The 24,158-nt window shown below is 51.9% G+C and overlaps 2 protein-coding genes across 4 annotated transcripts; one reads left to right on the top strand and one right to left on the bottom strand.

The window, feature by feature from the left end:
• ZSCAN22 (zinc finger and SCAN domain containing 22) lies at positions 1-23,858 on the bottom strand. The gene is given in 5 exon segments (XM_082862736.1): positions 1-50; positions 20,136-20,355; positions 20,357-20,476; positions 20,480-20,589; positions 23,723-23,858. Coding segments are annotated over 4 exon segments (435 nt in total). The 5' UTR covers positions 20,537-20,589; positions 23,723-23,858; the 3' UTR covers positions 1-12.
• A1BG (alpha-1-B glycoprotein) lies at positions 4,394-8,802 on the top strand. Of its 3 annotated transcripts, none has more exons than XM_082863273.1 (8): positions 4,394-4,475; positions 4,563-4,598; positions 4,684-4,962; positions 5,436-5,708; positions 5,986-6,282; positions 6,897-7,193; positions 7,980-8,260; positions 8,620-8,802. In XM_082863273.1, the coding sequence occupies exons 1-8, from the start codon at positions 4,442-4,444 to the stop codon at positions 8,650-8,652; spliced, it is 1,530 nt and encodes a 509-aa protein (XP_082719399.1). In that variant the 5' UTR covers positions 4,394-4,441; the 3' UTR covers positions 8,653-8,802. The 3 variants fall into 3 exon arrangements, with proteins under 3 accessions (XP_082719399.1, XP_082719400.1, XP_082719401.1); XM_082863274.1 differs by having other exon boundaries at positions 7,980-8,267; XM_082863275.1 differs by lacking the exon at positions 6,897-7,193.
• Positions 23,859-24,158: the final 300 nt, after the last annotated feature.

The raw sequence follows: 24,158 nt of genomic DNA, 5'->3' as shown, positions 1-24,158 counted from the left end.
GTGGTCAGTGTGTCATGGATGATGCACACCCATCAGTCGTCTTGATAGACCTAAAAACATTCAAACCAAAGAGAAACCCGGTTGATATGCAAGTGTAATAACAGTTTCCATCAAGCCTGAACACAAGGGGAGTCTTTCTGGAGAGAGCCTAGGAATGTGACCAGGTGGGCTCAGCTCCACTGCAGTGACAACGCTAATGCCCTACCGACTGAAAACACTAAAACTAACCCCCCACTTCCACCATACATTGTGGGTTGGCAAGGGCAACACTCACCCCCACTCACTCACCAGGGCCCCTGACAACAGAGCAGCCACTATGTCAAACATGGCTGGCTGCTAGTGTGGTTGGCAGGTGGTCCCTCTCTATGCAGACCGCTGTGCAAGTCTGCTTGAGTGTCCCAATGACACAGCAGTTGACTTTCCCCAGAGCGAGTGAGTTGAGTCCAGGTCGCTCACTGTCACTCATGCCATATAATATTCGTGCCACAGACCATCCCTGATTCAATGCAGAGAAGCATATGCAAGCAAGGGTGTGGAAGCTAGGAGATGAGGGTCATTAGCAGCTGTCTTGAAGGCTGGTTGCGACACTGTCTGAGTGAGAAGCATGTGGAAAAGCTTCTGCTGGTGGTCCAACCTCATCAAGCGCCAGACAGTCCATGTGGGCAAGGAGGGCTGTGAGCCCAGTCAAAACCCCTCTCTCTCTGGCTTCCTGCTGGGGAGAGCCCTTGTGGATGTAGGGGGCATGAGGAGGCTCAGTGAAGCCAAAACAGCATAATCATAAAGAAGTCCATGCCCAGACACATCATAAGCAAAGCTGAAAACTAAAATTTAAATTTTTTGAAAGCAGCTTGAGAAAAACTATGCCTCACATAAAGATTGATACAAAAGATCACAGATTTCTTATCAGATATCATGAAGGCCAGAAGGCAGGGAAACAACATTTTTAAAGTGTTGAAGAGGGCTCCCCTGGTGGCGCAGTGGTTGAGAGTCCGCCTGCCGATGCAGGGGACGCGGGTTCGTGCCCCGGTCCGGGAAGATCCCACATGCCGCGGAGCGGCTGGGCCCGTGAGCCATGGCCGCTGGGCCTGCGCGTCCGGAGCCTGTCGCTCCGCAACGGGAGAGGCCACAACAGTGAGAGGTCCGCGTACCGAAGGGGGGGAAAAAGTGCTGAAGAAAAGAACTGTCAGTCCAAATTCAATATACAATGAAAATACACTTCAAGAAAGAAAGCAAAATAGGGACTACCCTGGTGGCGCAGTGGTTAAGACTCTGCGCTCCCAATGCAGGGCACCGGTTTAGATCCCTGGTCAGGGAACTAGATCCCACATGCATGCTGCAACTAAGAGTTGGCATGCCACCACTAAGGAGCCCACGTGTTGCAACTAAGGAGGCTGCGTGCTGCAACTAAGACCCAGTGCAACCAAATAAGTAAATAAAAAATATATTTCAAAAAAAAGAATGAAAACAAAATAAAGACATCCTCAAACGAAGCAACACTAAGACAATTTGTTGCAAGCACACCTGTTCTAAAAGCAATGCTAAATAGGGAGTTTAGCATTTGTCAGAAGGGAAATGATAGCAGAAGGAAAATTTGAACCTTGGGAATGAAGGAAGAGTAACAGATTGCGTATGTTCGATCTTTAATATATGTATGATTGTTGAAAGAAAAATTTATAACATTGTCTGGCAGAGTTTCCTTGACAATGAAATGTCATTTATACCACAGGGTTTTAATGTGGTATAAATGACAACTACAGCATAAAGAGAGGAGGGTATCAAAATTCATTCAGTGATATATTTGACATTTGAACATTTTACTGTATATAAATATCTCAAAGAAAACCATTAGAGTACCAAATTTAAAAAAAATTTGAAGAGCAGAGGGTAAAGAGGCTTATATAGTGCTAAAGTTTCTACATCCACTTTCAGTGGCAAAATATTAACTCTAAAGTACACTGTGAAGAGTTATGAATACTGTAATCCCTGGATAAACCCCTAAAAAAAGACCATAAAAAGAGATGATCAAAAGCTCAGTAGACGAACTGAAATGGAACCCGAAGAAGGTAGGAAAGGGGAAACAGACGGACAACAGAAAGAACAAACAGAAAAGAAAAAGGTGGACCAAAACCCAAGCATATCCATTGTTACATGTAAATGGTCTAAACATACCAATTAAAAGAATTTGCCAGAATGAATATTTTAAAAAGAAAATAAGAAACCGCCCTTAAATATAATATAGGTAAGCTTAAATAAAAGAGTGGGAAAAGGTATATAATATGAAAACTCCGTCAAAGAATGCTGCAGTGACTATATTAATATCGAACCAAGTAGACTTCAGAACAAGGAAAGTTATCGGGAATAAAGAGAGAAATTACACAGTGATAGAGGGCCAATTCACCAAGACATAATTCCAAATATGTATGCATCTAACAACAAAGCCTTAAAATACAGGAAACAAAAACTGATAGAGCTGAAAGAAAATAATAGACAAATTCACAATAATACTTGGAGACTTCAACACCCCTCTCTCTAGAATCAACAAAACAAGAAGACAGAAAATCAGTAAGGTTACAAAAGAACTGAACAACATCATCAACCAACTGGATGTAATGGATGAACTTGCCAATAGTCGATTTTTTTATCCACAAAGAAGTAATTTCCCATGATTTAAAGTAACACAGGGCTTCCCTGGTGGCGCAGTGGTTAGGAATCCGCCTGCCAATGCAGGTGACACAGGGTTGAGCCCTGGTCTGAGAGGATCCCACATGCCGTGGAGCAACGAAGCCCTTGAGCCACAACTACTGAGTCTGCGCTCTAAAGCCCGTGAGCCACAACTACTGAGCCCAGGTGCCACAAATACTGAAGCCCACGCACTTAAGAGCCTGTGCTCTGCAACAAGCGAAGCCACTGCAATGAGAAGCCCGTGAACTGCAACAGAGAGTAGCTCCCACTCACCGCAACTAGAGAGGGCCCACACGTAGCAATGAAGACCCAACACAGCCAAAAATTAAAAAATAAGTAAAGGGCTTCCCTGGTGGCGCGGTGGTTGGGAGTCCGCCTGCCGATTAAAAATGGATAATGCAATAAATGACAAAGGCAGCTCAGAAAACTGTCCACAACCTGAGCACAGGGACAGGACCAGGGTGGAAGCACAGGTCTGAACTGAATGGCCTGGGTGCAAATGTGTCTCCAAATCCATGGTGGCTCACACATTGCGGAATTAACCAGCGAGGGAGAAGGAACCACAGCTCCAGGCAAGAGCCAGGATGCGCCTGCAGGAGGCCTGCATGATGCAAAGTGTAGAAAATCCAGACACAGGCGAATCCCACCTTGGCCGGCACACCTCCAATACTGCATGTCGGGTGGGCCCACGTGGGGCTTGGGGTTGCCCTGGGCCCTGCCCACTGCCTTCACCTGCCCCAGGGTGAGTGGGGATCCCAGTACTGCTCAGCTGTTGGGGGGAGGAGATGAGAGGCCTTGCAGAGGGGAACGTGCCAGAAGGACAGGCCCCCACCTGCCTCATTTCCTTCACGCCTAACATGGAACTGATAGTAACACCACCTACTGCCCAAGTCCATGTGCAGAATGCTGTGAACCACAACAGTAGGTGCCTCATAATTTTATTACTTATTTTTATTTTATTATCAATTATTTTACTTATAAACAAACCATCAATTTAAATATTCGTTTATTACTTTAATGTATTTCTTATTTATTATACTATCTATTTCTAACATTATTTTATTACTTTTATTAATTCGTTGTCATTTATTGCATTATCTGTTTTTAATACTTAGTGTTTTATCCTTTCTCTCATCATTAATTAATTATTTTCACTTTAATCATTTTATTACTTATTGGTAATTTTGTTTGCTAACTATGATTCCATACTATTATTTAAATGTATTTGTTATTATTTATTACATTACTTGGTTTAGTATTTATTTTATTTTAATGTATTTCTTTTCTCTCTCTCTCTTTTTTTTTTCTTTTGCCACACTGCCTGGCATGTAGGGTCTTAGTTCCCTGACCAGGGATCGAACCCTTGCCCCCCGCAGTGGAGTCCTAACCACTGGACCAGCAGGAAATTCACAATTTTATTTTTATTTAAAAAATGTTCTTATTATTTTTCCATTTACTATTTATTATTAATTTTCTTCATTTGTTATTCTTTGCTGCTATTATATCATTTATTTTGTTATCTTTACTCTTTATTATTAATTTAGTTTATTCATTCTGCAGTTATTGATTGTTGCTATAGCTGAGACTCCTGAGACCACATCTGCCCTTTGTCCCGACCCCCTGGAGCCCTGCTTTCCTGGAAATACGAATGAGCTGCGAGGTCAGTGCCCCGCGCCCTCCCCCCCACCCCACCCTCCCGGCCGCCCTGGCTGGGCCTTATCACCCGGCAGACACTCCTGTGGCTGCAGTGAGGCTGACCATGTCCGCACGGGTGGCCCTCCTGCTGCTCTGGGGTGAGGCGTCCTGCCTGGGGTCCCCGGGGCCAGATAAGGGGCGGGAATGAACAGCCATGGGGCCTCACAGGTGGTGCGTCTCCGCAGGTCTCGCCCTGAACCCAGTGACCGAGAAGGTCCAATGTGAGTGGGCCGGGCCTGGGCATGGTGGGCGCTGTGGGGTGAACCCCTGCCTGGGCCCCCAGATCTGACACCCATCCCCACACAGACATCGACACAAGGCCAACCCTGTGGGCAGAGGCCGAATCGCTGCTGGAACCCTGGGCCAACGTGACGCTGACATGCCAGAGCCCCTTGTGGACCCTGGAGTTCCAGCTCTTCAAGGATGGAGTGGCCCAGGGACTGGTGCACCTGGATTCACCTGCCACCGAGTACAGATTCCCGCTGGGAGCAGTGACCGGTGACACCCGGGGCCTCTACCGCTGCCACTACAGCATGGACAGTGGGAGGAGCAGCCTGAGCAACCTCGTGGAGGTGACTGGAGCAGGTGAGTGGAGGGCTCACGGGCCTCGAGGCAGGAAGAGAGGCTGCTGGAGAGGCCTCCCTTCCTCCACTCCTCACTCTCCCTGTTCTCTTCCGGCCCCCTCCCCGACTGGCTGGTGGCCTTGGGTAAGTCAGGTAACATCTCTGAGCCTCAGTTTCCCCATTGGTAAAATGAGGGTGATGTTTGTACCAACCCTAGAAGGCTGTGAGGAATAAATGACTGAATCCTCAGGAAGCGGTTAGGGCAGGCCTGGCCACAGTTGGGCCCTGAACGCGTCTTCCTCTTGTAGTCCCCTGTCCCTGTCTCAGCCTGTCCCGCCACCCCTCCACCCCTCCACTCCCACCAATGCCTTCCATCTCCTGGCTCCCTCACATTTCCATGAGTGTGGAGGTCCAGGTCCGGCTGGGGCCCCGTATCTTCCAAGTCAGGCAGAACCACCCATGACCCCTGCACCCCACCCCCCGCCCCCGCCGCAGAGCCCCTGCCCCCACCCTTGCTCTCAACCAAACCCGTGCCCTGGATCACACCGGGCCTGAACACGAGACTGCTGTGCCTCGGGGGACTTCACGGTGTGACCTTCCTGCTGAGGCGGGAAGGTGATGAGAAGTTTCTGGAGGTGGCTGAGGCCCCAAAGGACAGGCAGGCCACCTTCCCAGTCCACCGGGCTGGCATCTACAGCTGCAGCTACCGGACCCACGCATCAGGCGCCCCCTCGGAGCCCGGTGCCACTGTGACCATAGAGGAGCTGGGTGAGTGGGTGGACCATCCCAGAGGGCTTCCTGGGGGAGAAGGCTCCTGGAGACAGAGTAGCTTTTACCCTGACCCCCGGCCCTGAATACCCCTGTCCAGGACTGGGTCTGGGAAACAGTGGCCACGCAGTTGCCCCGCCTTGATAGTGGCGTGGGAATTTGCCACAAGGAAGGCTGTTCCCGGGGCAAGAGGTCTGGAGGCTGGGCTCCAAGGAACGCTCCCACAGCGGGGATGGTTGGGACTCTGGCCGCCCCAGTGACTGTCCCTGCCTTGCAGCCACGCCGCCGCCACCCACGCTGACTCTGAATGGCGGGTTTGCCGGGCTCCTACGCCCCGGCTCGAGCGCGACTCTCACCTGCGTGGCGCCCCTGAGCGGGGTGCACTTCCAGCTGCGGCGGGGCGAGGACGTGCTGCAGGTAACCATGGCCAGTACCAGCCCAGACCGCGTCTTCTTCCAGCTGAACACGCTGGCCCCAGGAGACGGCGGTGTCTACACGTGCCGCTACCGGCTGCCAGAGGAGCTAGCGCTCTGGTCCTTGGACAGCGCGCCCGCCGAGCTGGTGCTGAGCGATGGTGAGCCTGGGGGATGTGGCAGCGGGGAGGGAGGACGGGGCGCTCTGCCCTCGGGGCAGCGGGAGGAAAGACCCAGGGAAGGGTCCCGGTAACTGCCAGGGCTCAATCCCGACTCATCTGCCCGGCCTCAGTTTCCCCAGCTGAGGACAGAAAAATGAGCCCAGCTTCGTGGCCCCGCGAAGAATAATTGGGTCCACGCGCAAGTCTGGCCATGCAGGCGCTACATGCACGGGGGCCCCCAGCCTCCGGGGTCCGGGTGGGCGCCGAGGCCTCTCTGTTGAGGGTGGCCAGTTTGGGGCTGCAGGACCCGCCAAGGACCAGGGGCGTAAACCCCAGGAGTGGACGCCGGCGGGGGAGGCGGGCGCGGATGCTCCTCCAACAAAACACGACCCCACACCCGTCTATTTTTGTGGGCACACAAATTAGTTAGGAACAGTGTAGGAGCGTGCGTGAGCGTCCAAGGAGGACGAGGGCCGGGACGTCGGGCGGATGGTGCGGTTTTACGCAGGGCGGTGCAGGCGGGCCTCCCGGGAAGGAGCAGAGGGAGCGGGGCGCACTCTTTCCGGCGGAAAGATGCGGCGTTGGGCGTCAGCCTTGCCGCGTCCTCCCCGCAGGGACACTCCCGGCGCCGGAGCTGTCGGCCGAGCCCGCGACTCTGAGTCCCGAGCCGGGGACGCTGGTGCAGCTGCGGTGCCGGGCCCCCCGCGCCGGCGTGCGCTTCTTCCTGGTGCGCGAGGGCGCGGGCCAGCGCCGGGTGCACGGTCTCTTGAGCCCCGCGGGGACGGAGGCCCACTTTGAGCTGCGCGACGTCTCGGCGGTCGACTCGGCCAACTACAGCTGCGTCTACACAGACACGGCGCCGCCCTTCGCGGGCTCCGCGCCCAGCGCGCCCGTGGAGCTGCGCGTGGACGGTGAGCGGCGGGCACATTGGTCCGGAGCCTCCTTCTGCCCGTGCGCAAAACGAGGGTGCCCGCCTGTCCCAGGACGCCGAAGGGAAGCGCTCTGGGCCTCGGTCCTGCCCGCAGAGTCGGCGGCTCCTTAGGGGAGCGCGAGGTCGGCCGCCAGGGCCCTGGGACGCCCAGCCTTTTGGCCTGTTTCCAACCGGGGCTACGTGTAGCGCTTTGGTGGAGGTCGTGGAGAGAGGACCCGGAACTTAGGGTTCAGAGTGCTAACGGCTTTGCACTGGCTCACGCCTTAGGTTCCCTGTGCGACAGGCCTGTCGGCTGTGGTCAGATTATGACCCCACCCCTGCCTGCTCCCAGGCGCCCACGGCGGAGGGCTGAGCTGTAATTCTCCCCGAGCCCCCGCCGGCCCTGGGGTCTGTGTGTTCCTCTGATTTCCTCATCCGGATCTCCTGGGGTCGGAGGTCAGGCAGAGCCCCCCGCACAGGGTCCACCACCAGACCACTGACTGCGCTGTGCCCTCTGCGGGAACCCGTTCCCCTGGCTCCTGTCTTCCTTCTCCTCACCTGTCTTGAAGCCCTGAGTGCCGTTCGCTGGGGACCCCAGGGAGTCTCAGAGAAGGCCCGGGCCTGGGGGGTGCGGGGACGTGTACAGGGAGACACTACGGTTACAGCGCAGTGACCACGGTGTGAGGCCAGCAACCCTGGCTGGAGAAGGGGGCTGGCAACGGAGCGGGGCTGGGCCGCTGCTGCCTGGGGCAAGGGGCTTCACTTGACCGACCCGCTGCTCTCCCAGGACCCCTGCCCAAGCCGCGGCTCCGGGCCCTGTGGACGGGGGCCGTGACTCCGGGCCGCGATGCTGTCCTACGCTGCGAGGGCCACGTGCCCGACGTCTCCTTCCTGCTGCTACGGCCCGGCGAAGAGGAGCCCTCGGCGGTGGCCTGGACCACCGACCCCTCCGCGGACCTCGTGCTGACCTACGTGGGGCCCCAACACGCCGGCAACTACAGCTGCGGCTACCGCTCCAACTGGGCCCACTCCCTGCTGTCCCAGCTCAGCGACCCGGTGGAGCTCCAGGTGGCAGGTGGAGCTCGGTTCCGTGGGCGCATCGAGGCTCCCGGCCTTTGCCCGGATTCTACCCTCCTACAGGGGTGCCCTTTCCCGCACCTCCTCCCAGCACTAACACTGGCCTAGTCTGCTGGGTGCGTGGGGGGGGAATTGCAGGCAGGGAACCACATAGGCAAAGGCCCTAAAGCAGAGAGTGGCCTGGCCAGCTGGAGCACCTGTAGGGAGGCCCAGGTGTGTGTGTGTGGTGGGGGGGTCTTAGCTGGCAGCTGACCAAGCCACTTCCTTCCTGGGGGGTCTCAGTGAGGTCTGCTCTGACTCACCAGGGAGCCTCGTTTCCCTAGCATTTCTCTTCTGTCAAATTTGTCTAGGAAGCTGATTCGCCTGCAGACCCAGGCTGCTGATGGTATCCTTGGGAAGTCCTTTCTCCAGTCTGGCTCTGATCCCTCTTCCTGCAGCTGGAAGCTGGACTTCCCCTGGGGGGAGAGGGCAGGGATGGCTCTTCCTCAACCATGGAACCAGGAAACAATAAACGTGAAGACAGACTTTAAAAATGTGTCTTTGGCCAATGGCAGCCCTGATGCAGGGGGGCTGGAGTCCCAGAGCCGAGGGAAGTGGGCTGGGATCCTGGGTCTTGAAGGTGGATGGGCTCCGCGTTGGATCCTGAGGGTAGGGGTGCCGAGGGTAGGGGTGCTTCTGGGCCCCCACTTTCAAGACTGCCTTCTTCTGCCTTCTTCCGTTAAGCTACTCCCCAGTCACCTCTGCCCAGTCGCCAGCAGGTGTGGGTGGGCAGCTTGAGGCTCCAAACAGAACTTGACTGAACTGGGAGGCAGTTCAGAGGCTGCATTGTGTAGTTCTGTCTTCCCAGTCTGAGTGGCCACCATGTGGTGGTGCCAGACTGTGTCTCCAACCAGAGGCCAGGTCTCCCACATCAGAACTTGGAGCTGTGGGAGGAGTGGGAGTCCTGTCCTTCCCCACTGTCCCTCGATTCTGAGCCCCCTTTGCCCCACCCGACGCCCTCCTGGACTATTGCCCAGCTCCTGCCTGGAGCTTGGCCCTCGAGATGCTGGCATACAGCAGTTGTGTATTAGGCTGGCATGATCAACTAATACTTGATAAACTGGGTTTTTGCCTGTTTCTTCTGAGAGGTCTGATTTACTGGCATGGAGTTGCTCATAACACTCCTGCATTCTTTTAGTGCCTGCAGGGTCTGTAGTGATGTCACCTCTTTCATGACTGATGTGGTGTCCCTTCTCCCTCTCTGTCAGTTTAGCTAGGGGCTCATCAACTGCATTAATCTTTTCAAAGAACTTACTACATTTTGGCTTTGCTCATTTTTGTATTGTCTCTTTTCTACTTTGTGAATCTCTTCTTGTATCATTACTAGTCCCTTCCTTCTACTTACTTCTGAATTAATTTCTTCTTTTTCCTTTTCTTCAGGTGGAAACTTAGGTCATTGACTTTTGGGGTTAAGCATTAGTAACAGCCTAATGTTAGGCTTAAAAATAGGTTTGTGTTACTTTAAATCATGGGAAATTACTTCTTTGTGGATAAAAAAAAGATCGACTATTGGCAGTTCATCCATTACATCCAGTTGGTTGATACGTTGTTCGGTTCTTTTGTATCCTTATTGATTTTCTGTCTTCTTGTTCTGCTGATTCTAGAGAGAGGGGTGTTGAAGTCTCCAAGTATTATTGTGAATTTGCCTGTTATTTTCTTTCAGCTCTACCAGTTTTTGTTTCCTGTATTTTAAGGCTTTGTTGTTAGATGCATACATATTTGGAATTGTTTTGTGTTCTTGGTGAATTGGCCCTTTATTACTATGTAATTTCTCTCTTTATTCCTGGTAATTTTCCTTGTTCTGAAGTCTACTTGGTTTGATATTAACATAGTCACTGCAGCATTCTTTGATGGAGTTTTCACATTATATACCTTTCCCCACTCTTTTACCTTAAGCTTACCTATATCATTATATTTAAAGTAGGTTTTTTATTTTATTTTTTAAAAAATTCCTTTTAATTGGTATGTTTAGACTATTTACATGTAACAATGGATATGCCCGGGTTTTGGTCCACCTTTTTCTTTTCTGTTTGTTCCTTCTGTTATCCGTCTGTTTCCCCTTTCCTGCCCTCTTTTGGGTTATTTTTTCTCAGGTTCCATTTCAGTTCATCTACTGAGTTTTTGATCACCTCTTTGTATAGTCTTTTTTAGGGATTTCTCTAAGGATTACAGTACGCATACTTAACTCTTCACAGTCAACCTAGAATTAATATTTTACCACTTAAAGTGGGATTTAGAAACTTTATCACTATATAGGTCTCTTTATCCTCCCCTCTTTAAATTTTTATTTTTATTTATTTATTTTTATTTTATTTTCCTCTTTAAATTTTTAAAAAAATCTTGTACACTAATGGTTTTCTTTGAGATATAATTTATATACAGTAAAATGTACAAATCTCAAATATGTCACTGAATGAATTTTGATACCCCCCTCTCTTTATGCTGCAGTTGTCATATATACCACGTTAACATACACTGAAAACCCTACCAGAAAATGTCATAAATTTTACTTTCCACCATCATACATATCTTAATGTAAGCAATCTAAAGTCCCTGTAGCATTTCTTTTAGTACAGGCCTGCTTGCAACAGATTGTCTTAGTTTTGCTTCACTTGAGGATGTCTTTACTTTGCTTTCTTTTTTTTTTTAATTCATTTTATTTATTTATTTTTGGCTGCACTGGGTCTTCGTTGCTGCGCACAGGCTTTTTCTAGGTGCGGCGAGTGGGGGCTACTCTTCATTGTGGTGCGCGGGCTTCTCCTTGTGGTGGCTTCTCTTGTTGTGGAAAACGGGCTCTAGGCCTGCAGGCTTCAGTAGTTGTGGCACGTGGGCTTAGTAGTTCTGGCTCACGGGCTTAGTTGCTCTGTGGCATGTGGGATCTTCCCGGACCAGGGCTGCAACCCATGTCCCCTGAATTGGCAGGCAGAGTCTTAACCACTGCGCCACCAGGGAAGCCCCTGCTTTCATTCTTGAAGTGCATTTTCACTGTATATAGAATTCGGACTGACAGTTCTTTTTCTCAGCACTTTAAAAATGTTGTTTCCCTGCCTTCTGGCCTTTATGATTTCTGATAAGAAGTCTATGATCTTACGGGACTTCGCTGGTGGTCCAGCGGTTAAGATTCTGCGCTCCCAATGCAGGGGACCTGGGTTCAATCTGTGATCAGGGAACTAGATCCAGCATGCTACAACTAAAGATCCCGCACGAGGCAACGAAGATCCTGTGAAACTAAGACGTGGCGCAGCTAAATAAATAAAAAAGAAATCTATGATCTTTTGTATTAATCTTTATGTGAGGCATAGTTTTTCTCAGGCGGCTTTCAAAAAGTTGAAATGTTTTTAGTTTTCAGCTTTGATTAGGATGTGTCTGGGCATGGATTTCTTTGAGATTCTGCTGTTTTGGGTTCACTGAGCTTTCCGAACCTGTAAGTTTATACCTTTTGCCAAATTGGGAAAGTTTCCAGCCATTATTTCTTCAAATATTCTTTCCACCATCATCACAAAGAATGTGATTTCATTTCCAACTATACTTATGGTTTCATGAGTCTCTCACTGTGATTCTGTCCTATAACAAGGCTGTTAAAACCTGCCTGGTTTCAAACTATTATGTCATCTTTTTTTATTTTTTATTTTTTTTGCGGTACGCGGGCCTCTCACTGTTGTGGCCTCTCCCGTTGTGGAGCACAGGCTCCGGCCGCGCAGGCTCAGTGGCCATGGCTCACAGGCCTAGCCGCTCCGTGGCATGTGGGATCTTCCTGGATGGAAGATCCAGGAAGATCCAAGCACATCTGATCATCCCCTCTTTCCAGGCTGAGTAGGTCACTGAGGTTCAGGGAGGTCACTTATCCGACGTCCCCAAAGCAGCCTAACTTCAGGGCCACTCCCTGCAGCCTGTTGGAGGCCTGGGGGCACTGGGAACATGCATCTCTTGCCTCTGAGTTTCCCCCCACATCTGTCAACTTTCTCAGTCTCTCGGCCTTGGCCGCACTCTGTGTGGAAGGCGACCTGTGTCTAGGTGTACCTGGGACTCTCTCAGAGATGCTGACACAAGATCTCCGTCTCCCTGGGTCTCAGCCTTCCTGTTCTGAACCAGCCACGTCGGTCGGTCTTTGTTTACTCATGACACAGAAGGAACGAATCCAATACGGAGGGAGAAACACAGGGAGAGATGGTGACGATGACCAGTACACAACAGTATGGGGTGTGTCAGATGGTTCATACGTGATGGGGTCATCAGAGAAACAAAGGAAAGAAGGCTGACGCCCTGGCAGTTAGGAACAGAGGCTGCGATATCCAGTTACAGACATGGACCCTGCAAGAGGGACTGGGATACAGCATTGTGAGAGAAGGCAGAGAGCAGTGACAGGATGCTGGCTGCCAGAGCCCACGGCACCAGGGGGGCTCTGGGGCCATGGAAAGGGTGGACTCAATACAGGAACATTTTATTGAGGCTGCTGCGTGCCAGGCTGGTCTGAGTGCTGGGGCCCTGGAGAAACTGGATTGTTTTGCCCTGTAGGGCCCACAGCTGGCGCGGGGGAGAGAGCCACGTAAACATCTACAAGGACGACGTAGGGTGCAGCGTGGTGACCGCCTCCGGGAAGGCGTCAGTCATGCATTCAGCAGCCATGGGTCAGGGCCCATTGCCCTGTGTGCTGTGGATACTGAGAATAAGACATGGCCCCTGCTCTTGGAAGCTCACAGTGTCCTTGGGAAACACAGTTTCCAAGCTCTGTAAGGAGTACATATAATATGGTAGGAGGCTTAAGAGGAGTAAGGGGGAGGCACTCTGGAAGCAGAGGGGGCAAGCTGAAGTCTGTCTGAGGTGGCTGGGGAGGGATGCTGGAAACATCTTGGAGGGAAGAAGAGAGGTGGGTTCCAGGCACAGGCACAAAGGCACGTTCACGGGAAAAAGGGTGGCTTCTTCAGGAACCGCACGTTGTTCCGTGTGGCTGGTGTGTGGGAGGTGTGGCCACGGGAGACAAAGGCTGGGGGCCAGTCATGGATGACCGTGAACAGCAGATGACGGATCTGAGGTTTATCCCACAGGGCAGGACTTTGAAACCATCTTCACTGCACACACAGAAAAATGACAGTATTCCTACACACATAGGAAGGTAACTGGAGAGACGGCTTGGCACCCAAAGCAGCTTATATCTTGGCAAACTTGTAACCCATTCAGGAAGCTTTGCTGTGGAAGGTGATGCAGTGGAGAGCTTCCCACATGGAGAGATACAATCAGATTCGGGCTGTGGAAAGAGCCTGCTGGAAGCTGGTGTGGAAAAGAAAACAATGGTGTGTGTGTGTGTGTGTGTGTGTGTGTGGTGTGTGTGGTGTGTGTGAGGTGTGTGTGTGGTGTGTGTGTGGTGTGTGTATGTGTGTGGTCTTGGATGTGTGTGGTGTGTGTATGTGTGTGGTCTTGGATGTGTGTGGTATGTGTTATGTGTGTGGTGTGTGTATGTGTGTGGTGTGTGTATGTACGTGATGTGTGTATGTGTGTGGTCTGGGATGTGTGTGGTGTGTGTATGTGTGTGGTGTGTGTATGTACGTGGTGTGTGTAGATGTGTGGTCTGTGATGTGTGTGGTGTGTGTATGTGTGTGGTCTGGGATGTGTGTGATGTGTGTGGTCTGGGATGTGTGTGGTGTGTGTATGTGTGTGGTCTGGGATGTGTGTGGTATGTGTGTGCTGTGTGTATGTGTGTGGTGTGTGGTATGTGTGTGCTGTGTGTATTATGTGTGTGCTGTGTGTATGTACGTGGTGTGTGTAGATGTGTGTGGTGTGTGTATGTGTGTGGTCTGGGATGTGTGTGGTGTGTGTATGTGTGTGGTCTGGGATGTGTGTGGTGTGTGTATGTGTGTGGTCTGGGATGTGTGTGGTATGTGGGATGTGTGTGGTGTGTGTATGTGTGTGGTGTGTGTATGTGTGTGGTGTGTGTATGTATGCGGTCTGTGTAGATGTGTGGTCTGGGATGTGTGTGGTGTGTGTATGTGTGTGTAATGAAAGCAGGAAGGGGTCAGGAAGGAGACCCCTGCTGGAATCCAGGTGACAGGTGATGTGGGCTCGCATAAGGTAACAAAGGTGGAGAAGACGGAGAAGAGGTGGTTGTAAGTAAAACCAACAGGGCTGACGACTGGTGGGATGTGGAAGGAGAAGGGAGGGAGAAACGGATGCCGGGCAAGTGGCCAGCCGTACGCTCAGGACACAGAAAATGCGATAGAGGCTGAGGGTCTGGAAAAGGCAGCCTCACAAGCTGGCCTTGGAGTCAGACGTGAACAGGTGGAGGGAAACAGCATGTGTGAAGGCACAGAGGTGGGCACGGGCAGGTGTCCCTCCTGGGCTGCGTGGGAGAGGAACAGGCAAGAAGAGATGCCATGTGGGAATGTGAAGCTGGAGCCTCCCCGCCCCAAGCATCCAGGGACCACTGAGTCCTGAGAGCAACTTGACCCTGACTGCTTTGGCTCTGAGGAGCAATCCACATCCTCAGCTCAGCTGTCCTCTCTCTGAGATGGGCTTGAGTGGGGTATGGAGGGCAGCAGGAGCCTTCTAGAAGCTTCGTCAGATGACCTGAATAGCTTTATGTTCATCAGGGGCCTCCATCTGGGTCCCAGAATGAAGAGCTGTTCCCGGACAGCCCCAGAGTTTGCCCTTTAGCATCTGGTCATTTGGGGGGATTCAGCAGTCACCCACCCCGTCCCTCCCAGCTCTTTCAGAACTCAGGTTTCTCTTCGATGCTGAGCCACTGTGGGGAGGCTTCCTCGGGCACTGCAGGACGGTGATGTGGATCCGCAAGTGAACCATGAGGGCTGAGGTGCGGCTGAAGGCCTTCCCACAGTCGCTGCACTTGTAGGGCTCCTCCCCCGTGGGGACCCTCTGGTGCTCGATGAGGGACGAGCTCTGTGCAAAGGCATTTGGACAAACCTGACACTGATAGGGCTTCTCTCCGGAGTGGATTCTCAGGTGCTGGATCAGAGCCAAGCAGTCGCTGAAGGCTCGGCCACAGGCGTAGCACCTGTAGGGCTTCTATCCTGTGCGGATGCGCAGGTGCTGGGTCAGGTGGGTGCTCTGGCTGAAGGCCTTGCCGCACTCCTCGCACACACAGGGCTTCTCCCCGGTGTGGATCCTCTGGTGCTGGGTCAGGTGGGTGAGCCAGCTTAAGGCCTTCCCGCACTCCTTGCATTCATGGGGCTTGGCCCCTGTGTGGACCACCTGGTGCTGGGCCAGGTGTGCACTCCGGCCGAAGGCTTTCCCACACTCACTGCAGGTGTGGGGCATCTTCCGAGCATGGCTCTTCCGGTGGGCCTCCAGGGCCAAGGGGCTCCGGAACGTCTTCCAATACTCACCACCCTTGGAGGGCTTCCTCCCCAAGTACGTGCCTGGAGGCTCTGTGCCATAACCATCCAGTGGATCCACTTTCTCTCTGGAAGGAGTCTCCTCTTGGGAGGTGAAGTCTGGCCACATGTTGGGACTGTCCCCCAAAGCACCAGCTTCACAGCCGGGCTGGTCTGTGAGGGCGCCCTTGTGAGGCCCTGAAGTTTTCCTGAAATCCATCTCTTGGGTGACAGACTTTGTCCACATCTTCGCTGAGAGTCCGGCCTGCCTCTCTGAGCTGCCCTCAGGTTCGCAGGCATCACCAAAGGTGGGTCCTGGGGAAAGCTCTCCTACCAGGGTTTCAGTGGCCCTGACTCGTCCGAATTGCTCTGCTTACAGCTCGCCTCTGAGAGCTCAGATCCCAGCACCAGCCTGCAACAATCTGAACCACAGTGTCACCACTTTTTCCATACCAGGCCTCCCCTCTCTGCTGGGCCCTGGCCTCACTCTGAAAGGGGAGATGTGGGCCACTCCTGATATTTGGCCCCATTTCCAAAGGAGAGTTTCTCATTTGGTGTCTTGGATGACAAAAGGGCACAGTGCTGTCCTCCCACACCATCAAAACCGGCGTCACACACACAGACGGCCAATAGGCACATGAAAAGATGCTTGTCATTGCTAATTATTAGAGAAATGTAAATCCAAATTACAATGAGATATCACCTCACACCAGTCAGAATGGCCATCATCAAAAACTCTACAAATAAGAAATGCTGGAGAGGGTGTGGAGAAAAGGGAACCCTCCTATACTGTTGGTGGGAATGTAAATTGGTGCAGCCGCTATGGAAAACAGTGTGGAGGTTCTTCAAAAAACTAAAAATAGTGTTGCCATATGATCCTGTAATCCCACTCCTGGGCATATATCCAGACAAAACTATAATTCAAAAAGATACCCCTATGTTCATAGCAGCTGTATTCATAATAGACAAGACATGGAAGCAACCTAAATGTCCATCAACAGATGAATGGATAAAGAAGATGTGGTACATATATACCACATCTGGTATTTTATATACTGAATATACTGGTATTCCATACCAATAATAATGGAATATTACTCAGCCATAAAAAAGAACGAAATAATGCCATTTGCAGCAACATGGATGCACCTAGAGATTATCATACTAAGTGAAGTAAGTCAGAAAGAGAATGACAAATACCATATGATATCACTGGGAGTTTGGCATTAGCAGATGCAAACTATTATATATAGAATGGATAAACAACAAGGTCCTACTGCATAACACAGGGAACTATATTCAATATTCTGGGATAAACCATAATGCAAAAGAATTTTAAAAAGATTGTATGTGACTTCCCTGGTGGCGCAGTGGTTAAGAATCCACCTGCCAATGCAGGGGACATGGGTTTGTTCCCTGGTCCAGGAAGATCCCACATACTGAGGAGCAACTAAGCCCGTGTGCCACAACTACTGAGCCTGCGCTTTAGAGCCCGCGAGCCACAACTACTGAGCCCACGTGCCACAACTACTGAAGCCCGTGCGCCTAGAGCCTGTGCTCCGCAACAAGAGAAGCCACCGCAATGGAAGCCCACGCACCACAACGAAGAGTAGCTCCTGCTCTCCACAACTAGAGAAAGCCTGCGCGTAGCAATGAAGACCCAATGCAGCCAAAAATAAATAAATAAACAAATAAATAAATTTATATATATAAAAATGCATGTATACACGTGTATAATTGAATCGCTTTGCTGTACAGCAGAAATTAACACAACATTGTAAATTAACTATACTTCAATTAAGAAAAAACAAAAACCTGCATCACATGTTTCCATCCACTCCTCAAACCACCCACTGCAAACTCTCCATTCTTTAAGGCTCCTGATTTTGTCACAAGTGTCAGGAGGAAAACCCTGAGGTTGAATGGATCTGAAAGAGAGTGAGGGAGAGAGTGAGAGAGCGAGCACGCCAGGCGCCTATGTGCCTGCTCCCTTGGGCAGGCCTGGGCTCTGTCCCTGCCACCTGGACCTGGATGCATCTGCAGATGCTCAGTAAATACCGGCTGAATGAGGGAATCAATCCAGGATGCAGTAGACTCTACCTTGAACCCCAAGTAGACACCTGCTGCTGTGGGTGGGTGGGTGATGCCTCCACCGGGCCTCCCTGAGCCCCCGGGAAGCCTGAGGCCTGCTCTTTATAATGTGCTGTGAAGGCAGAGCATGGCTGAGCGGCAGCTGGAGATTGGCTTGTGTACGAGGTAGAAGCATTCCTGAACGGACCTGCCCTTGACGGGTACACAGTGCACCTTAGGACGCCTGACTGGACATCGTTTACTGGACAGATTCCAGGAAGTGGGGGGGTGGCCGGAATAACTGCTGGTTAAGTCCACAACGGGGCCCCAGGTCTGCCGCTCGCCAGCTCCGCCGCTCGCCAGCTCCAAGGGTTGGGTAGTCTTGCCCTTGTTTGGGCCGCAGTTTTCTCATCTGCAAGAGGGGGATGCTATTCTGCTTGCCTCCCAGGGCTGCTGGCCACTGTTAGGCTCTTGTTCTGTGCTCGGCTCCAAGTGCAATGGGTAACTCCCATTGCCTCGTTTCAGCTTCATTCTGCTCTCAGAAAGGGGCACTTTGGGCTTCCCTGGTGGTGCAGTGGTTGAGAATCTACCTGCCAATGTAGGGGACACGGGTTTGAGCCCTGGTCTGAGAAGATCCCACATGCCGCGGAGCAACTAGGCCCGTGAGCCACAATTACTGAGCCTGCGCGTCTGGAGCCTGTGCTCCGCAACAAGAGAGGCCGCGATAGTCAGAGGCTCGCGCACCACGATGAAGAGTGGCCCCCCACTTGCCGCAATTAGAGAAAGCCCTCACACAGAAACGAAGACCCAACACAGCCATAAATAAATTAATTAATTAAATTTAAAAAAAAAAGAATGATCCATGCTTTAAAAAAAAAAAGAAAGGGGCACTTTGACAACTGGGTTTCAGGCAAGGAAACTTGAGGCCCAGCTGAGGGGAGGTCTTAAGTAATTGGTACAAGACCACATGACTAATTCAGAGAGGTTGAGTAACTTGTACAAGGTCACACAGTTAGCTAGTGGTCAAGTCGGGATTTTAGCTCTAGAATCTCCTCCTCCTCTAGACTCACAGGTGTTCCCTAAGTTCCTCCACCTCCCTAGCCACATGCTGGGTCCCGACCACCCTTTTTTCCTCTATTCCAGAAACACTGCACCACCTGCTCTTCCCAGAATGCACCAGTGCATACCATACCCAAGGGGCCTCTGCCTCTCACCAGTCCCTCTGCCTGGAGTGTGGTTCTTTCTTGCTGTTTCAGTGCCATTTTGCATTTTCCCTGAAGACTCTCTTGACCCTACAGAAGGGTGGGGCTGCGCCCTCCCTCCTACCCAGTCCGTGTCTCGGCATAGCTGATGGGGCCAAGGGAGCGCATCTGGCAAGCTCTTTCAGAAAGGTTCGTTTCTCAGGGAGCAGAACAAATTTTCCTAACAGCTCCAGTTACCACGTGTCCGATTCGTGCAGGCACCGTTTCACAGGCCGCACAGACTGCCTTGTTCACACCTCTCGATGACACTGAGGTAAGTATTAGGACTACAATCCCCGTTTTACTGACAGGGAAACTGAGGCACAAAAGAAACACACGGCCAGGAGGCGGCAGAGCAGTGGTTGGATGTACCAAGCCTCGATGATTCTTCTGAGCCCAAACTCCATGGTCTCCCTGCCCACGACCTCCGCCCTGGTTGCTGGTACACCCACCCCACCAAACGCTCCCATCAGGTGGGGCTGGGTCCTCCTGGTGTCCCATCGGGTCTCCCTGAGCTGCGACACCTGAGTGGGTCTCTAAGCAACGGTGCCCACTCTGGCCTGGGGCAGGTCTGTCTCACCCAGATGCTGGAGGTCAGCATAGGGAGGGCTCCAAGGGGGTGCATCGGGACACACGGCGTTTCTGCCCCCTCCCCAGCCCCAAGCATCCAGCTCCCTTATCTGATAGCAGCATCCTGGTTTTCCTTTGGGGAACTTCCCTTGCTCACATCAGTCCCTGGGGCTTTGGTCAGTCAAAGACAAGCACAAGACCCCGACCAGCTCAGTGAAGCTCAGCTCAGTGAAGCTCAGCTCAGGGATCTTTCGCTGTTCTCCCCATGAGGTTTCTACATTGATAAGGCACAAGCATGAGATTGCTGGGCCAACTGTGTCTCCCTTGGGGACAGAAGCTACTTAAAGATGAACCTAACGTAGGAAAACTCAACTGAGAAAGAAAGGAGAACGAGAGAATCCTGATGCCGTCACCTGAACTCCTGATACACAGCCATGAAACCTCCCTCCTTGGCTTCCGTCAGTTTGAGCTGGGCTTTTGGTCACTGGCAGTCAAAACAGACCTGCTTAACGCAGTGTGTGAGGGTTTGGGTGAGTGCCCCCAAGTGCAAACCTGCACCCCCAACATTCCAGTCCAGGCTTTGCCCCGTGTGCCATGAGCACCTGCCTGTCACCCCCTCACCTCTCTTGTCCAGTGCCTGAGTCAGGTCTTCCACGAGCACCACATTCTCCTCGCCACTCTCGGGGCACTGAGCCCGCAACCAGGTCTGGAGCTCGGGGGGCAGCGCGCCCAGGAACTGCTCCAGCACCAGCAGCTCCAGCATCTGCTCCTTGGAGCGCACCTCGGGCCGCAGCCACTGGCGGCAGAGTTCACAGAGCCGGGCCAGCGCCTCACGTGGGTTGGGATGCCTTCTCATAGCAGAAGTGTCGGAAGCGCAGACAGGCAGCCTCAGGGTGGGAGGTGTGGCCAAAGTTAGACTCCTGGACCTGAGAGAAGCTGGCCTCCTCATGCTCGACCTTCACTCACAGAAAGTCATCCTGTTCCCAGGGCACCGGGCTCACAAGGCTCTTGGGGATGGCCATTGGGCAGCAGACCTCCAGTGAGATATGGGATGGCTGGAGCCTTGGAAATGGGTCTGCAGGAAGATCAGAACTTGGTTATCCTGTGAACTTGGCGCCCTGCCTTGTGGCTGCCGAGTAGGGCAGATGTGGGCTTGGGGCCTGTGAGATGTGACTCACTCTCACAGAGTCACAGATGATCAAAATAATCAGGGCAGCGCCCATTTGGTGCTGAGCACCTTTCTAAATGCTTGCATATAGTAACTCGTTTAAAACTCACAACAAACTCAGGTGGGAGCTTTCTCTCATTATATGGTATAAAGACAGACAGACAGGAGAAAAAGATTTGCTCAAAGTTTCCCAGATACTGAAAGGAAGGGCGGTTGCTGAGCTACAAACCCCAGTAGCCTGACCCCATGGCCAGTCTGCTTCAGACCTATGCTCCTCCCACACAGAGTGGGTCTGTCTTCTAACTCACACACACACCCCACTCCCCTGGGAGCCACAGGGGCATTCCCTTACTTTATTTGCTAATTATTTTGTAGATTCTGAGGTGAATATTTAGACAACTGACATTCAGCCTTTCTTCTCTTCTAATACATGTATTTCAGGCTATAAATTTCCCTATAAACATAGCTTTAGCTGTACACCCACAAGTTTGATTTTGTTTTTTCATTATCATTTAGTTAAAAATATATTCTAATTTCTCTTTTGGTTTCTTCCTGAACCGTGGGTTACTTAGACTCTGCTGCTTCATTTCCAAACAATTCAGAGTTTTCTGATAGTCTTTTTTTTTTTTTTTTTTTTTTTGCGGTAACTGGGCCTCTCACTGTTGTGGCCTCTCCCGTTGCGGAGCACAGGCTCCGGACGCGCAGGCTCAGCGGCCATGGCTCACGGGCCCAGCCGCTCCGCGGCATGTGGGATCTTCCCGGACCGGGGCACGAACCCGTGTCCCCTGCATCGGCAGGCAGACTCTCAACCACTGCGCCACCAGGGAAGCCCTCTGATAGTCCTTTTATTACTGATTTCCAGATTAACCCTGTTGTGCTCAGAAAATGTGCTTTGGTCAATTTTAATCCTTTGATATTTGCTGGTTTGAGACTTGGTTTGTGACCCAGTGTGTGGTTTTGTGGTCAGTATTCCACACACACTCAAAAATAATGCAAAGCCATCTTAGGTAAGTGACAAAAGAGGAAATAGATAAACTAGACTTCATCAAAATTAAAAACCTTTGTGATTTGCAGGACACCATCAAGAAGGTGAAAAGAGGAATTCCCTGTCAGTCCAGTGGTTAGGAGTTGGAACTAAGATCGTGCAAGCTGTGTGACAAGGCAAAAAAAAAAAAAAAAAAAAAAGAAAGAAAAAGAAAAAGTGAAAAGGCAGCCCACAGAATGGGAGAAAATATTTGCAAATCATATATCCGATAAGGGACCTGTATCTAGAACAACTCCATAATAAAAAGACAAATAATCCCAAATTAAAGAATGGGCAAAGGATTTGACTAGATATTTCTCCAAAGAAGATATACAACGGTCAACAAGCACATGAAAAGATGATCGACATCATCAGCTACCAGAGAATTACAAATCAAAAGCACAATGAGAGGGCTTCCCTGGTGGCGCAGTGGTTGAGAGTCCGCCTGCCGATGCAGGGGACACGGGTTCGTGCCCCGGTCCGGGAAGATCCCACATGCCGCGGAGCGGCTGGGCCCGTGAGCCGTGGCCGCTGAGCCTGCGCGTCCGGAGCCTGTGCCCCGCAACGGGAGAGGCCACAGCAGTGAGAGGCCCGCGTACCGCAAAAAAAAAAGCACAATGAGATATCACTTTACACCTGCTAGGATCTAATACGCAAAATAACAGATAACAACTGTTGGCACTGAAGCCATGACCTTGAGCACAGGGAGAAGTGAGCACGAATAAAACAAGACCTCAATCCTGAAACCTTTCAGTGGCAGCTGGTGATTTCTGGCAAAGCTGTGCTCTAGCCCCTGACTCCACTGTAAAGCTTACTTGGGCCTCTTGCAACCTTGCCTTTGCCATTATCCCAATTCCTGAATTCCTTTGTCCCTGTTACTCTCTTGTCCTAAAATCCCCCTCTGCACCTGAGCAATTTCTCCTAGTTCTCCAGGCCCCACTTTAGCTGTCATCTTCTCCAAGAGCCGTCCCAGCACCTGAAAGCAGGCTAAGTATCCTTCCGAGTGCCCCGGGTCGTTCTCCCCCAGCTCTGTGTTCTAACCTTGTTTCCCCAGAGACACTGGGCATGCTGGAGCCGCAGCGCCTATAGCAAGTGAACAGGTGCTGAGAAAGCGGAGGGCCCAGGAAAGGCGGAGTCTGAGGCAGGAAATCATTGTTCAGAGGAGTGGGTACAGGGGTGGCAGGATTGACAGTAAATACAGCGACAGTTTCCAAGCTCCCTTTTGTACCCCTGAAACTGCTGTTTTGGAAAATCCCTGAGGACAGTCTCTGAGACACAGGGACGTGAACCATGATCAGCTCACCCCCAACGTGCTGACCTCACATCAGGTCGGGGTCCGCTGTCCACAGCTGCTCAACCAACTTAGGAGAGCAGTTCTTTCATTTCTTGCTCCTTCCTGTACCCGACCTGACAACAGGCCTGGCACACAGCAGACATGCAGTAGATGCCCAATCTGATGACTCCACAGTCCCTGCCAGGCTTAAGGCCACAGAAGGTGCCGGTGGACATCAACCCAGCTGGGTGACTGCAGGTCACATAATTTCAGCTGCAGACAAATTCTCTGTCACATACTTGGTAAACTCCCTGCAAATCATCCAAATATAGTCCCCCTGACAATTCCGTCAATCACATAGTTCCACGCATACACCCTACCTCAGGCATAGTCTGTCAGTCATATCCCAAAATATACCCCTGCACCCAAACTTTCTCAGTGTCACTCATAGTCCCATAAACACAGGAGCTCACAGCATCGCCAGTCATCCATAATCATCAGTCACTGTCTCAGCCAGTCACATACACAGACTCTCGGTTACGCCTGAAATCACAGTCAGTCACAGACACACCCTCTCACGCACAACACACACAACCCTCCGACAAAATCTCACACAACTTCTTTGTCAGTCGCACGCTTGATCAGGTCAGTCAGACATCCTATCAGCCGACCACACGCTCCCAGCTTGTCAGTCAGAAACACAGCAAAACGAGTCAGACACAGAAACACAACCAGACACTCACACAACTGGTCAGTCAGCAGGCCCCGCACTGGAACTGTTCCACACTCGGTCTGTCCGTCTGTCGGTCCACGCGCGGCTCGGGGTCAGCCCCTCGCTCTCCATCTGCGCGTGTCGGTCCCACACATCTCGCTTAGACCACCGCAGGCGTTCGCCGCTTCAGGGTTTCCCGTGGTTTCTCTCCGGCAATGCGCGCGCGGACCCCCCGCCCAGACCCACCTCACCCGCTGGTGCGCGGGCGGACGCTCCCGGCAGGCGACGCGGCGGCGCTGGAATGAGGAGTCCGTGCGCCAGCTGGGACCACAGCTCCCAGAACGCGCCGCGTCTCAGGCGCCCCGGCTCGTGCGACTGCCCGCCCACCTGGACTACAATTCCCAGAAGGCGCCGCGTCGCCCACACCCAGCAGTCGGGGGGCACGCCGGGAGTTGTAGTCCGGCCAG

This window comes from Leucopleurus acutus, assembly GCF_964270905.1.
Source record: "Leucopleurus acutus genome assembly, chromosome: 20".
In the NCBI taxonomy this organism is placed as follows: Eukaryota; Metazoa; Chordata; class Mammalia; order Artiodactyla; family Delphinidae; genus Leucopleurus; species Leucopleurus acutus.
This window is presented reverse-complemented; position numbering and strand designations above follow the sequence as displayed.

Coding starts and splice junctions, on each gene's coding strand:
- A1BG (XM_082863273.1), top strand. CDS start 4,442: ATGTCCGCACGGGTGGCCCTCCTGCTGCTCTGGG. Junction 4,476..4,562: donor GGCCCTCCTGCTGCTCTGGG/GTGAGGCGTCCT, acceptor GCGTCTCCGCAG/GTCTCGCCCTGAACCCAGTG. Junction 5,709..5,985: donor TGTGACCATAGAGGAGCTGG/GTGAGTGGGTGG, acceptor CCTGCCTTGCAG/CCACGCCGCCGCCACCCACG.